Here is a 16,558-nt window from a genome sequence, read left to right as displayed (position 1 = left end):
CACGGGGTGAATGTGCAAACTCCACACAGTCAGCACCTGGGATCAAGATTGAAACTGAGTCTCTAGTACTGAGGCAGCAGCTCAACCTGCTGCAGCACTGTGGTGTGCAACTTTGCGATGTGGGAAGAAGTCCGTGTAGTTACAAGACTAACGTGCAAATTCCACACCGACAGCACCCGAGGTCCGGATCTCAATTAAGCCCAAATGCAATGAGAAAATGAGGGAGTTAATGGGTTCATTCATTTGTTCTATTTACCTTCTATATCCCTCATTTCCCTTTCCCCTGACTCTCAAACCAAAGGAGGGTCTTGACCCAAAATGTCATCTATTTATTTTCTCCAGTAATACTGCCTGACCCGCTGAGTTACTCCAACATTCTGGTCTAATTTCAGTGTAAACCAGCGTCTGCAGTTCCTTCCGACGTGAGTTAATGGGCTAATTCTTCAGGGAAACAATTCGACCACAATTGCATGGAAGGTTCCAAATCTAAAATGTCGTCCGGGCTTTTCTCTCCTTCAGGCATTGACGGATTAGTTCTGCATGTCCAGCATTTATGTTTTAAATTCATAGTTGTGGGAGGCGTGTGCAATCAGGTTTTAATGTGGATGTTGAGAGTCTGCCAAAGCAAACAACGAACATCGTTCCTGATTTATGTCTGTCAACTCTTGGTCAGCTCCTTCACAAAACACTAACCAGATGGATTAATTGTCGGCTCTGTCTCGTTTGTTCTATTTACCTTCAATATCTCTCATTTCCCTTTCCCCTGACTCTCAATCTAAAGAAGGGTCTCGACCTGAAATGTCATCTATTCCAACACTGGTTCTCCAACACGGTTCCATCAGGTCTGTTGCAGATACACGACTGAAAATAATGGGTGTGTTTGAAAATAGTGCAAAATAAAGGCAAGGGCAGGCGAGCTGCATACGCACACTTCACTTCTCCGAGCCCAATCATTCCTTCTTCTCCCCGCTCTAGTCCCGAGGGCACAGTTTTAAGGTTAGAGGGGAAAAGTTTTTTATACAGAGAGCAGTGGGTGCCTGGAGTGTGCTCCTGGGGTGGTGGTGGAGGCAGATACGATAGTGGTGTTTAAGAGGTTTTTACATGGGTACGTGGATATGCAGGTAATGGGGGAATAGAGATCATGTGCAAGCAGAGGAGGTTAGTTTAACTTGGTATTGTGATGCCAAGTTAAGGGCGGCATAGTATCACAATGGTAGAGTAGTGCCTTACAGCACTAGATACCTGGCTTCAAACTGACTATGTGCTGTCTGTACGGAGTTTGTACATCCTGTGTCCATGTGGGTTTTCTCTGGGTGCTCCGGTTTCCTCCAACACTCCAAACACAGAACGATTTGCAAGTTAATTTGACTTTGGTAAAAACTGTAAATCGTCCCTCGTGCTTGTGTATGGGGATTGCTGGTTGGCATGGTCTCGGTGGGTCAAAGGGCCTGTTTCTGCACTGTATCACTAAACTAAATACTTTGTGTCCCTTTGTTGCTGATATTGCTGCCTAGCACCATTGATGCTGATTTTCAAGAGCTAGATGGGGCTCTTCAAGATAGCAGAGTCGGAGGATATGGGGAGAAGGCAGGAACAGGGTACTAATTGGGAATGATTAGCCATGATCACATTGAATGGCAGTGCTGGCTCGAAGGGCTGAATGGCCTACTCCTGCACCTATTGTCCATGTACTGTACTATTAATAAATTCAATTCTGAGAGAAAACACTTCCTTCCACAAGAGAGGAAGCAGGAACTTTAGGAACGGTACATTGTTGAACTTGTCGAATTTACTGTACTGTCTTTGGTCTATTGGTGTGACGGTGAATCATTTTTTCTTACTTCCTTTTCCCCTTGGTGTCACAATTTTATGGGATTATTTTACTCAATCCTACTCCCATCCTTTCTTTGCACACCTCCAAGTCAAGGTTCACCCTAATCTCCCGAGATATAAATATTTCCTGTGCGATAATAACTTCCCTGTTTGCAAATGGTGAAACGCCAGAACCAGTAATGGCTTAAAGTTGCTGCTGAGATAGCCAACATGAAGAAATTCTATTACTCAGCGATTAACCTCCAACAGATGCCTCTGTCCACTGGTACCATCCTCAGAGAGATTTTGGACTTTAGAGATACTGTATGGGAACAGGCCCTTTGGCCCATCGAGCCAGCGCTGACCAGCAATTGCCCCGTACGCTAGCTCTATCCTACACACGAGGTACAATTTACAGAAGCCTAATAAACTGCAAACCTGTACGTCTTTCAAGTGTTAGAGGAAACCGGAGCACCTGAAGAAATCCCACATACAGGGAGAACATACAAACTATGTACAGACAGCACCCGTAGCCTGGATTGAACCCGGAAGGCAGTAACTCTACAGCTGCACCACAGTGCTGCCCCCCTTTTTTTAAAGACTTTAGACTTCATACCAAGACCCTCTTCACATAAAGGACAGACAGTGTGACAGTACCAGTTCTATTTACAGTGAAGCTGTCTACACCACCTATAACCATATAACAATTACAGCACGGAAACAGGCCATCTCGGCCCTTCTAGTCCGTGCCGAACACTTATTCTCCCCTAGTCCCATCTACCTCCACTCAGACCATAACCCTCCATTATATAACCATATAACATAAATATCCAGTACAGTGATGCCCTCCACCCTCACCGTGATGGCAGGTGAAAAAAAAGTTAAATCTCTTCCCTTCTTTAGCCTCCCGCAGTCGGCGGCCTCGAGCCTTCCGTTGACGGGACAATCTTGGCTCCCATAGCTGGGGGTTGGGTCAAAGGGCCTGTTTCAATGCTGTTTGACAATTTGTGCTTTAGATTGCAACATCTGCAGTTCCTTGTGGCTCCATTGTCAATATTGCTCTGCAATGGTGCCAGTTCATTTGGCTGATGGATTCTTTAAATCACTGTCATTATTACATTGCATTCTGCCAATATTCCTTTTTTTTAAATCTCTGTGCTGGAATAAACAGATGCATGAAAGCATATTGTTAGTCCCACTTTCTAAGGTTCCAAGGATTAATGTAAGAAGCACCTAGACAAATTGGTTCAGGCATTTTATCTCTTTTCGCAAAGTAATTATAATTAATGACACAGGAAACTGCTGGTGTCTTGAACACAATGTATTGCCAGGGGTGGTGGTGAAGGCTGATATGATACAGGTCCACCACTAATTTTTTAGCTCCCTTGGTTCCAGAGCCTTGCCGTATTATCCGTTTTGCCAGCCCAACAGAGGTCATGGACTGATGGTGGTGGGGGTAATACTGGCCCGCAAAGTAGGCTGTGGAAGTCGGCTATGGGAACGGATCTGCCAGCTCCGGCAGGGCCAGAGTTCCAGGGCCCCTGCTGCAGACGGCAATTCACGTTGGGGTCTAGATCGGCCGCTTCAGTTTAGGCGCCACATTTTCAGGGGGTGGGGGTGATTGTCAGGATTAACGGAGAATGCTGGAAAATCGGAGCTGGACCTGTAGTAGCATTTAAGATATTTTATATGGGCACATGGATATGCAGGTAATGGAGGGATATCCAAAGGGTCTCGTTTCATGCTGTACTTTAAATTAAATTAAACTTGCATCTTAGGACACAAAGTCCTTAGCGGGTCACGCAGCATCTCTAGAGAATATGGAGAGGTGACGTTTCGGGTTGGGACCCTTCCTCATTAAACATTAATGTTTAATGTTTCATGTATCATTCTTAACTGTCACTATGTCATGTTGTCACTTGCGGGCGGAGCACCAAGGCAAATTCCTTGTATGTGAATACTTGGCCAATAAACGTATTCATTCATTCAGACGATTGCAAGGTATTGGGGGTGGGAGACGCATCTTTCTTCACAACACTCATCCTTCCTTTCTGACGGAACTAACAGAGATGGTCGGTGGATGATAAAGTCAACTTTGGCTGTTGACCAAACCACTACATCGGGGCTTGAAGTTTAACAATGTGCAATTGACAGCGTACTAGGGTTTGGTTTCAGGCAAGCAGTTTCATCTTTGGAGATAAATTACCAAAGAATGCTTCTCCTGGAAACAAGAGAAAATATAAAGGGAATGTTGAGCAGGAAAGTGCCATCATTCATCTGAAACCAAGCTTCATGATCTATAACCTTCATATTTTAAACGGGCTGTGTGAGCTAGAACAGGCTGAACTGTGAATGGCCACCACTCCTCACACTCCCATCCCCTCCAGAAGTTATTTTTGTGGCATTCAAATTTCCTGCTGCCTTGATGAAGGTAATGCATTAATTCTTGTAATTAAATGTAGTGCAGCGGTATAGTTGGTGCCTTATGGTGCCAGAGACCCGTGTTTGATCTTGACTATGGGTGCTGTCTGTGTGGAGTTTGTATGTTCTCCCTGTGACTGTGTGGGGTTTTTTTTATGGGTGCTCCGGTTTCCTCCCACACTCAAGTCGTACAAGTTTGTAGATTAATTGATTTCAGTAAAAAATTGTAAATTGTCCCTCGTGTCTAGAATATTGCATGGTAGTGTATGGGTTAATCATTGGTCGGCATGGACTCAGAGGGCCGAAGGGTCTGTTTGCACACTATCTCTGAAACTAAAGTCTAAAGCACTTGATGTTAAAGAAAAGACTGGTGGAGGCAGATACGATTGTGGTGTTTAAGAGGCTTCTGGACAGGCGCATGGATATGCAGGGAACGGAGGGATATGAATCAAGTGAAGGCAGAGGAGATTAGTTTATCTTGGCATCATGCTCAGCATGGACATTGTGGGCCGAAGGGCCTGCTCCTGTGCTGCATTGTTCTATGTTCTAAGTTAAGTTGAATCCCAATTTGGCTTCTCTGATGGGAGTGATAGATTTGATGGCACTGGTTTAAAATTCAGTAGGGAGTGTTCCATGACCTTTTTGTTTAATCAATTTTATAAAATATTGAAGACACTAAAGCTAGTACAATCGGGTCATGACTACTGCAGTCACAATAGACATGGTATGTTAGCCTTACTGTTCAGGGCCTGTCCCACTTGGCGATTTTTTTCGGCGACTGCCGGCGTCATATCAGTGTCGCCAAAGATTTTGAACAATTCAAAATCCGGCGGCGACAAAGAAAATATTACGACACTTGAAAAAACACCACGTGTCATACGTCACCGCCGTCTCGTGCCGCAAATTTTTCGGTGACCTGATGCCTCAGTCAATGATGCCGGTAGTTGCCGAAAAAATTGCCAAGTGGAACTGGCCCTTTAGCCTTACTTCAAAATGTGACTGTGCTATGTGAATCAAATGATGTACTACATAATAAAGTTATCCTCTAGCAATGTTAGTTATATTCATATAGCATGGAAATAGGCCCTTTGGCCCAACTTGTCCATGCTAACCAAGAAGCTCCATCTACACTAGTCCTGCCTGCCTGCACTTGACCCATATCCCTCTAAACCTTTCCTATCCATGTACCAAATGTCTTTTAAATGCTGTTATAGAACCTGCCTCACCGATTTGCTCGGGCAGCTCATTCCATCCCCTCGGGTTCCTATTAAATTTTTCCCCTCTCACCATAAACCTATGTCCTCCGTTTTTTCAATCCCTTACCTTGTGCACTCACCCTATCTATTGGCCTGACGATCTTATACACCTCTATAAGATCACTGCTCAGCCTCCTACACTCCAAGGAATAAAGTCCTAGTGTGCCCAACCTCTCCCTATAGCTCAGGCCCCTCGGGTCCTGGCAACTTCCTCGGAATTCTTCTCAGCATTCTTCCCAGCTTAATGGTATCAAGTTTGATACATTCTCTTTTCTTGTAGGCATTAATTGGATTGCAGTGTGCAATTGCTCTGCCTCGAGCAAAGATATAGTTTGAGCATAGAACAGAGATATTTTGTCATCCATTTAATGTCTGAATAGGACTTTTGTACAACTGGTTGTAATTCAATGCTGGCCTGATGTAAACATGCAGAAGATCAGGGAGAAAGAGAGGCCGGTCCTCCAACCCCACTTGCTTGCTGCCGTTGGGTTCCAATTCCAATTCTAAGCACTTTATTCGTCCCCGAGGGGCAATTTAAAGGGCGCATTACAGTAGCTTTTTTTTAAAAAAGGGACACAATCAACAAACATGAGCAACACACGAAGAGACAAACATTCAAAGCTACCCTCTGCACCGACCGGTCGACCGCACGAGCAGTGACCCGGAAGGCATACTGCAGACATACATACAAAACGAAAAAGACCCGAGACACAACAAAATGTACACATACAACCATCACATTGCTGTGATGGAAGGCGAAAAGACTTATCTCTCCACTGCCCTCCCCCCCCCCCCCCCCCGATGTCAAAGTCACAGCCCCCGGCTGGCGATGGCGATTGTCCCGCGGCCATTAAAGCCACGCCGGTTGATGCAAGGTCGCGCACCGGGTCCTGTTGTTGGAACCCCCAGCGTGCGCTCGCAAAGTCCCGCGGCCATTCCAAGCCGCGCGGGGAGGTGATGTAAGGCCCCGCTCCAGGTGTTCCTCAACCCCGCAACTCGGGCGGGAGAAGTCGCCGTTGCAGAAGCCCCGAAAAGCGGTCTCCCACCAGGGACCCGCGGGCTCCCGGCGTTCCCATCCGCCAGACCCGCAGCCTCCGAATCTTCGGGGGTCGGGCCACAGCAGCGCTCCACCACAGCTCCACCCGCTCCAGACTCGGCCAGCCCCGCGACGGTGAGTAGTCCGCAGCTCCGCGACTGGAGCCGCAGGTCATTCCTGCCGGAGGCCGCTCCACGTTGCCCAGCCTCAACGACAACGGAGACCCGACAAAGAAAAGGTCGGGTCTCCCGTGCAGGGGAAAGATTTTAAAGTCACCCCCACCCCCCCCCCCCCCCCCCCCCCCCCCCCCCCCCCCCCACACATACCCCGACAAAAAATAATAAAAAACTACATAGAAATGAGACAAAAATAATAAAAATACAGACAGACTGCAGAGGCCGCTGCTGACGAGAGTCGCACCGCCCACCTATTAACCTGTTCTGCATCAGATTGTAGAGTGGACTGGGTCGTTAGATGCTAACAAGCAGTAAGAGGGTAAAGCAAGCTTTCACTGCCAAAAGTAATAGATTAAACGAGTTTAGACAATTGCCATCGAGCTTAAGTCCACACAGAATAATAACCGGTGGTAGCTGATGTCCTATTATCATTGGTATGTGGAGAGAATGAAGATAACACATTGCTATGATCAGAGTCATTATCATATAGCATGGAAACAGGCCCTTCGGCCCAACTCACCCATGGCAACCAAGATGCCCCATCTAAGCTAGTCTCATTTGCCTGCGTTTGGTCCATATCCCTTTCAACTTTTCCTAACCATGTACCTGTCCAAATGTTTTTTAAATGTTGTTATAACACCAGGCAGCACAGTGGTGCAATGGTAGAGTTGCTGCCTTACACCCACAAAGGCCCGGTTAGATCCTGACTATGGGTGCTGTCTATACAGGGTTTGTACGTTCTCCCTGTGATAGCGTGGGTTTTCTTAGTGCTCCAGTTTCCTCCCACATGCTAAAGACGTACAGGCTTTTAGGTTAATTGGCTTTTGTAAATTGTCCCAAGTATGTAGGATAGTGCTGGTGTACGAGGTGATTGCCGGTCAGTGCGGACTCGAGCCAAAGGGCCTGTTTTTATGCTGTATCTCCATAGTCTAAAGTGAAGTCTTCCTGCCTCAATTACCCATCTGGCAGCTCGTTCCCTGTACCCACCACCCTCTGTGTGAGAAAGTGCCCCTCGGGTGCCTATTAAATCTTTCCATTCTCACCTTAAACCTATGTCCTCTGAGTTGTTGATTCCTCTACTCTGGGTAAAAGACTCTGTGCATTCACCCTCCCTATTCTCCTCATGATTTTAGACATCTATATAAGATCACCCCTCAGCCTCCTACACTCCAAAGAATGAAGTCCTAGCCTTCCCAACCACTCCCCATAGCTCAGGTACTCAAGTCCTGGCAACATCCTCATAAATCTTATCCGCACTCTTTCCAGCTTAAAGATGCCATTCCTATGACTGGTTGGCAGAATGCAATACTGCAATACGAGCACAATACTCCAGATATGGTATTTTAGTGATGAATCAATCATCACTTTTAAGTTAATGCATAAAAAGGGCACAACTTTTAAAGCAGGTCTGTTTTATTCTGACCTTTACTACTGCTGCTGCTAATATAGACATTGCTAGTTGTCAAAATTTATAGCCAAATAAAATTAACCTTCCACAATTCTAGTGTTGAAGACTGCAAATGGCATTCTAGCCCCTTCCAACACAGTTTAAGGAAAGTATTTACAGCTTTCACTACTTCTTCAAGAGGAAATTCTGATAATGATTCTGGATGCGGGTTTGTAGATTCATTGACCTCTGTAAATAGGGAGTGGATGAGAAAGTGGGATAACATCGAACTAGTGTGAACGGGTGATCGATGGTCAGTATGAACTTGGTGAGCCGAAGGACCCGTTTCCATGCTGTATCTCCAAATAAAACTAAATGTAAGCTTCCAAAGATAGGTCCAATATCCTCCCATAATAAATTACCTGATATCATGCCATTAGATGATTTCATTAGGTCTGCTAACATCATAAAAATGATGAGTGGTGTTGTCAAAGGCACATCCCACATAAAAAATTCCATTATTCAAGGAACTTAGAGGGAGGAGGACAATCATAATGGCAGTTCGCCAAGACAATGAACATTTTGTACAAACTGATTTATGTGTCAGAATATTGGGAGGTTTTAATTAAAGAAAGTAAATTGGGTATAAATATTCCCTGAACTCCCTGTGAAGTTGCGTGCACTGTTTAGGATTCCTGGCCTTTTCTAGTGGCCCACGATTTACTTTGGTAATTGGACCAGACTTTAGAGAGACGGCATGGAAACAGGCCCTTCGGCCCACTGAGACTGCGCCAACCAGTGGTCACCCAGTACACTAGCACTATCCTACACATGAGGGATAATTTACAATTTTTACCGTAGCCAAATAACCAACAAACCTGTGAATCTTTGGAGTGTGGGAGGAAACTGGAGTACCTGGAGGAAACCTATGCGATCACAGGGAGAATGTACAAACTCTGTACAGACAGCACCCGTAGTCAGGATCGAACCTGGGTCTCTGGCGCAGTAATGCCCCTGTCCCACTTGGGAAACCTGAACGGAAACCTCTGGAGACTTTGCGGCCCATCCAAGGTTTCCATGCAGTTCCCAGAGGTTGCTGGTGGTTGCCGGAGGTTGCAGGTAGTGGAAGCAGGTAGGGAGACTGACAAAAACCTCTGGGAACTGCACGGAAACCTTGGGTGGGCCACAAAGTCTCCAGAGGTTTCCGTTCAGGTTTCCTAAGTGGGACAGGGGCATTAGGCAGCAACTCTACTGACGTGCCACTGTGCCGTCCTTTGTATGTGAAATAATATCACTAAGTTGCTTTCAGGTTTCCCAGCAATTTACATCCATTTTTTTAAAACATTTTATTTCTTGAAGAGTGTCCAGAAAAATATGTAATTATACAGATTTTTAAACGAACAATTCTAAAATGAGTTGCCTTCCATTTTCCCTTCTATACAATACTTCCTTAATGTCAAATATCATTGAAGATACAGTTCCAGTGGCAATTAGATCATATCCAGTTACACTTGTAGTTAATTTATCTGCTCTATTGTAACTGCCACTTCCAGTTAAAAATAGTACATTTACTTTTGCCCTTTTAATATATTTCTATGCTTTGACGGAATTGCAGCGAGCTGTAGATGCATCCCAGTCCATCACACGGACAGTCCATTATCACTCCCTGCCATTGCCTCCATCTATGCTTCCCATTGGCTTGGGAATGCAGCAAACTTCCGTCAGGCAGACTTTGCCAAGCGTGGCCATGCCGTGTTCACCAGCTTCCGTTCAGGCACAGATGCAGAAGCGTGAAACCGTGTACCAGCAGATTCAGTTACAGCAAAATTAAGGTGATGTTTATCTGTTGAAGAAACACAATTGATGTTTACACCATACACGTCTCTCTGATGTTGTATAAACATTATCTGAGGACAACGATATACTATGCACAATGATAGAAACGTACAAATCGCAAAGAGTAATAGAACAGAACTGATTCCCGCAAGGAGATTGAGCTGTCACCTTCATGATTTAAGTTTATTGTCACGTGCACCGAGGTCCTGTAAAAAGCATTTTGCTGCGTGCTATCCAGTCCACAGAAAGACTATACATGATTACAATCAAGCTGTCCACAGTGTACAGATACAGGACAAAGTATAAGATCCACAAAGTCCACAAAAATAATCCTCTGGTCTCCAATGATGTAGATGGGAGGCCAGGAACGCTCACCACTTGGTGAGAGGATGGTTCAGTTGCCTGATAACAGCTGGGAATAAACTATCCCTGAATCTGGAGGTACATGTTTTCAAACTTCTGTGGTCAAAATTTATCCTGGGTGTCCGGCGCTGTAACGCAGTAACTCTACCGCTGCGCCACTGTGTTGCTTCCGTTCTGAATGAATGACTCTGACTGAATTAATTGTGAAGTGACATTTGTGAATAACATTAATTTTCTTAAACTTTTTTTACAGCAGAATGTCGACTAGTGAAGGCAGGTTGAGTGCAAAGGCTCTATATGGTGAGTTGCAGTCTTCCTGAGATCATTATCTTGTACAGTCTTAGATATGTGCATCTTACAATCTGATTGTGTGATCATGCCCAAGTTTAACTGCACCACATAGTTACTACATGTTAGTTACATATCTTCAAGTGGCAAGACACTACGTCCTGGAATTTCCTGCCTTTACCTCTTTTTACCACTGCGTCTCTTTCTTTCATTCTCACTTAAGATAGTCCTTAAAATTTGATTCTTGGCCAAGCTTTCAATTGTCTTTCTGAAAATACCTTTACAAGGTTCAGTTTCAGAGTTTGTTTGATAGCATTCTTGGGAAGCACCTTGGGATCTCTGGACATGGAGGTGTATAAGATCATGAGGGGAATAGACAGGGTGAACGTGCAGCGTCTTATACCCAGGATAGGGGAATCAAGAACCAGGGGACATAGGGTTTAAGGTAATAGGGAAACCATTTAATAGGAACCTGAGGTAAGTTTTTCACACAGTGGGTGGTGGGTATATGGAACAAACTACTAGAGGTAGTTGAGGCAGGTTGTAACAGCATTTAAAAGGCATTTGGACAGGTACATGGATAGGATAAGTTTAGAGGGATATACTGTAGGCCAAATGCAGGCAGGTGGGACTAGTGTAAATGGTCAAGTTGGGTCATAACCTGTTTCCAAGCTGTATGACTCTGACCTTTGTTAAGGTTGATATAAAACTGTGGTTAATCATGTTAAATGCAAATTAGGATAGTACTACCAAGCATTATGCTGGATTTTCATACCTCAATCCCAATTTAAGGGCAATGCCACCATCTCACACCTGTGCTGTAATCATCCAGAGAGAAAACCCATAGAGACACAAGGAACTGCAGATGCTGCTTTATAAAATAATTTAAAAAACACACAAAGTGCTGAAGTAACTCAATAGGTCAGGCAGCATCTCTGGACAACATGGATGGGCAATTTTTCGAGTCTGAAGAAGGGTCCCAACTTGAAATGTCAATTATCCATGTCTTCCAGAGATGCCACTGAGTTACTCCAGCAATTTGTTTTTTTCTAAGAAGATGAATCATTTTGTTAGTGCTATATTTTAATTGAGAAAAATATGAATTCTTTATTTGTGGATAAAAGATTACTTCGTCTTCTTGCGTATGGCGTGCACAGCCTAAAGTTGTAGGTCAACTTGTTCTATTTGATCTATTTGTTTGTGCACGTCGGATTGAATGCATTAGTCAACATAGGGTAGACCACGTGAAGGTTGCAATTTCCCACCCCAAAAGATTACTTGTAGTGAAGAATAATTGTATAATTAGTGCAATGTCGTTCCAATGATGGTCACTTTCTTAGGGACCATCCTTTAGACTTTTAGAGATACAGTGTGGAAATAAGCCCTTTAGCCCACCAAGTCCACACTGACCAGCAACTCTATACAGACAACACCCATAGTCATGATTGAACCCGAGTGTGCTTTAAGGCAGCAACTCTATCTCTGCGCACTGTGCTGCCCAATATGCCATCTGTTCTGACAACTGATGATGTCTTTCAGAAAAATGAGTTCTTTGACTCGGATCCCTCAATAATTCCATTTGTTCATGGTGTGAATTATATCCATTCTGTTTGTCTCCTTCTATACTTTCCAACATTGTGAAGCAGAATGTGTAACTTGGGAGATAGGCACAAATTGCTGGAGTAACCCAGCGGGTCAAGCAGCATCTCTGGAGAAAAAAAATAGGTGACATTTCGGGTCAGGATTTTGCTTCAGTATATTGCTTTTCTCCAGAGATGCTGCATGACCTGCTGAGTTACTCCAGCTTTTTGTATCTATCTTCGGTATAAACCAATATCTGCAGCTCCTTCTTACACATGCTTAACTTGGATCCACTTTTCAAAATGTGAATGCTATGACTGACATTGTTTTGTGCTCTTTGGTTTCATGGTGCTTCATTGTCACTTGTGCAAATGCACAGATAAATCCTTTTCTTACAAACAGTGGACTATTCCCATACCTAAGTACAATCCCCGATTAGAAAAGTGTTCTGAAATAGTCCACTGAGCCCGCATGCAAGAGCTGCCATGTTTTGACACCATTTGCAAAGTCCAGTCCGCCTTCTAGTTTTTATGAACGGTGCCCGATCCAGGCGAGCCCCAGGCTTCTGCAGGGCCTCCAGCCGTCGCCTCCCTTGGACATGTGGATTGGCCTGACAGCCCCCTCTCTTCATTAATGCTGTGTTTATTTAGTAGTTGGGGCAACAGTTTTCATATCCGTTTCCATTTGTTGTCATGTTTAAATAAATGGCATTCATGGACCACAGAGCAAATAAGAGGTTTATTTTTAACAGGTGATTCCCCCTCTTTAGGAGCTGTTTGATTTGTCTTTTTCATTTACAACAAAACTTCAACCACAAAATCAATATACAGGAGCCAATGTTCAGTGAGATGAATGGTGGAGAGAGGATTTGTATTTGGTCTCTGACTTAAGATGAAGACTTGATCGAATTATCCTAGCCAACATTCATGTTTTTTTTTAATTAATAGTTTGCTAAAAATAATGTTTATATGGCTAAAAATGATCATCAGTAATTCATTATCATTTTTTAGTAATTTCAAGACATTTTTAGAAAACTATTTTTGTAGTTTCCTCATTCCTTTAAAATGAACACATAAGTGATATCATAAGTCTGAAGAAGGGCCCCGACACGAAACATCACCTATCCATAAGATAGACACAAAACGCTGGAGTAATTCAGAAAGTCAGGCAGCATCCTTAGAGACAAGGAATAGGTGACATTTCGGGTCTGAACTCGTCTTCACCTGAAAAAGGATTCAGCCTAAAGAAGGTTACAACTAGAAATGTCACCCCTACTCCTTTTCTCCAGAGATGCTGCCTGATCCACTGAGTTACTCCGGCATTTTGTGCCTATCTTCAGTATCAACCAGCATCTCCAGTTCCTTTCTACACATCACCTATCCATGTTTTCCCAGAGATGCTGCCTGACCTGCTGAATTACACCTGCAATACGTCCTCGCATATCTTAATTTCATCTCTTAATTTTGGGGTCTATTCTGGTTTTGTCCATTTAATCATCTTTATGTTTACTTGTCCCATCCTTTGGGTAGCTATGGAAATCCTCCCTTAAGCTGTCCTCCTCATTTCTTTCTTCCTTTAAGTTTTGCTCTATAAAACTAGGCCTGTAAACCAAGTAATTTTGCCCATCTTCCCTGCTCACACCTTTAGTTCAGTGTTTTGTATTGCTAGATATCACTTATAGAACACAGTACAGCACAGGAACAGGCCCTTCAGCCCACAATATCCGTGCCAAACCTGATACCAACTTAAACAAATCTCCTCTGCCTGCACATGAGCCATATCCCTCCATTCCTTGCCTATTTAAAAGCCACTTGAACATCACTATCGTATCTGCCTCCACCACCACTCCTTGCCATGCATTCCAGGCACCAACTGCTCTCTGGGTAAAAAAAGTACACAAGCCAAGCGCATCTCCTTTAAACTTTGCTCTTTTAACCTGAAAACTGTGCCCGCCAGACATTGACGTTTCCACCTTGAGATAAAGGTTCTGACTGTCTACCCTATCTAGGCCTCGCATCATTTTAAATACTTCTATCAGATCTCCCAAAGGGGAAGATGCAGAGTGCAGAATATAGTTTTCTGCATCGTAGAGCTTCACTTCCACAGACCAAGTCCAATGTCCGCAATGGGGTAGAGGTGAATCAGACAGCATCCTCGCTTCTGTAAGGACCGTTCAGAAGCCTGGTAACAGAGGGGAAGAGGCTGTTTTTGACTCTGGTGGAGTGCACCCCTTTGTACCTCACCCCTAGTGCGTAGGAGAGTTTTTGTATCTCTCTAAGACTATAATTTCAAGTCTTTACCAAACTGTTACCAATAGAGGAACAGTGCTTTAGCAAGTTGTTATCAGGCATCAGAACCTCCCATCATCAACTAGGGAGCAGTCCTGACCTACCATCTACCTCATTGTAGACCCTCTGACTACATTTAATCGGACTTTACTGAACTTTATCTTGCACTAAACATTATTCCCTTTATCCTGTGTCTGTCCACTGTGGATAGCTTGATTGTAATCATGTATAGTCTTTCAATTGACTGGATTGCACGCAAAAAAACCCACCTTTCACTGTACCCTAGATACACGTGACAATAGTAAACTAAACTAACTAAGAAAGAACAACATGACAAGAGGAGATTAAACACAATCCTCTCTAATTCTTAGTTATCTCTATGTTGAAGACAAGATCAAAAGAATTTGCGTATGTTTAATGTGTCGTCATTTTCCTGTGGTATTGAATCTATAATGAAGCTTTAATAAGCATGATTCAGAGTTTTGACAGCTCCATCCAATTACAATTGACATCTGTGGCAGCAGAACTTGCACATAAGTATTTCTTTCCAAGAGGGAACACATTTCTTGCAGTGTTGATGATCCATTTAAAATGAAAGGCTGGTCACATCATTTCAAAGTGAATGTGGAAGATTTAGTTTCTTAAACATTTGATTACATTTTTTCAACATTTAGCACGGTGGCACGAGGTAGAGTTGCTGCCTTACAGCGCCAGATCCTGATTATGGGTGTGTCTGTATTTTTCCACGGAGCACCGATTTCCTCCCACATTCTAAAGACATGCAGGTTTGTAGGCTAATTGGCTTGGTATAATTTTAAATTGTTCCTAGTTTGTAGGATAGTGCTGGGATCACTGGCCGGCACGGACTGGGTGGGCGAATGGCTTGTTTCTGCACTGTATCACTAAACCAATCTAAACGTGACAGAATCTTGTCAGTCAAAAGAATTGATTTAAAGATACAGCACGGAAACAGGCCCTTCAGCCCACCAAGTCCATGCCAACCATCAATCACCCGTTCACACAAGTTCTAAGTAATCCCAAATTCTCATCCCGTTCTCCCAACGCACCAGGGGCAATTTTATAGAGTTCTGGCTCAAGGGGTATTGTTGAAGGAAGTGCCCTCGCAAGAGCAAAGGTGGTTCAGGATGAGTTAGCAACTGTGCCAAGTCAACATATGGGATGACCTCCTTGCTGAGTATAAAATACACCAGATAGTCGACCGCAGGAGACAGCGAGCAGAGCTAGCCAGCCTCACTCGCTCCTTCATCTGTTGCTCTGCTGGTGCCCTACATATGCAGTCAGCGTTGGGATGCATTCAAGTTTTTTTCAGGCTAATTAAAAAATTCTGATTATGCATTCCCTTGCTAAAACCCAGAAAAGATCAAAACAGGTTCTTAAATGAAGAGTCGAATGAATAGTCTAAACGAGAAGATATCAGTAACCTAGTAACAGTGAATTCTTTACCACCCTGGACTGGTGCAAAGCTATTGAAATTTAATCTTTGAACTGTGAAGAGCTGCTGCATGGAAGGATTCCACGATTGGTTGAGGCTGCTGATATTAGTTTAGTTTAGAGACATGGTGCAGAAACAGGCCCTTTGGCCCACCGAGTCCACGGCGACCAGCAATGCCCACACATTCCTTCTGGAAGGTTCTCCCATCTCCACAGAGGAATTCTGGAGCTCTGTCAGAGTGACCATAGGGTTCTTGGTCACCTCCCTGACCAAGGTCCTTCTTCCCTGCTCAGTTTGGCCGGGCGCCCAGCTCAATGAAGAGTCCTGGTGATTCCAAAGTTCTTCCATTTAAGGATGATGGAGGCCACTGTGCTCTTTGGGAACTGCAATGCTGTAGAAATTGTTTTATACTCTTCCCCAAATCAGTGTCTCACCACAATCCTGCCTCGGAGGTCTACGGACAATTCCGTCTTCATGGCTTGGTTTTTCCTCTGACGTGCACTGTCAACTGTGAGACCTTATATAGACAGGTGTGTGCCTTTCCAAATCATGTCCAATCAATTTAATTTACGACTGTTGGACTCCAAGTTGTATTAACATCTCGAGGATAATCAATAGAAACGGTATGAATCTATGCTCAATTTTGAGTGTTAAAGCAAAG

General features: G+C 44.0%; 1 protein-coding gene across 4 annotated transcripts in view; it reads left to right on the top strand.

Moving 5' to 3' along the window:
* Positions 1-16,558, top strand: part of eps8l2 (EPS8 like 2) — a 104,384-nt gene that overhangs the window by 32,317 nt on the left and 55,509 nt on the right. For 2 of the 4 annotated variants that reach the window (XM_055649528.1, XM_055649531.1), the window contains exon 2: positions 10,541-10,587. The exons of 1 other annotated variant lie outside the window; for it this stretch is intronic. In XM_055649528.1, the coding sequence (XP_055505503.1) occupies positions 10,545-10,587 (43 nt within the window). In that variant the 5' untranslated portion in view covers positions 10,541-10,544. The remainder of the gene's footprint in view (positions 1-10,540; positions 10,588-16,558) is intronic. One more of the 4 variants, XM_055649529.1, reaches the window with a different exon arrangement.

Source organism: Leucoraja erinacea, chromosome 18 (assembly GCF_028641065.1).
Source record: "Leucoraja erinacea ecotype New England chromosome 18, Leri_hhj_1, whole genome shotgun sequence".
Classification (NCBI taxonomy): domain Eukaryota; kingdom Metazoa; phylum Chordata; class Chondrichthyes; order Rajiformes; family Rajidae; genus Leucoraja; species Leucoraja erinaceus.
This window is presented reverse-complemented; position numbering and strand designations above follow the sequence as displayed.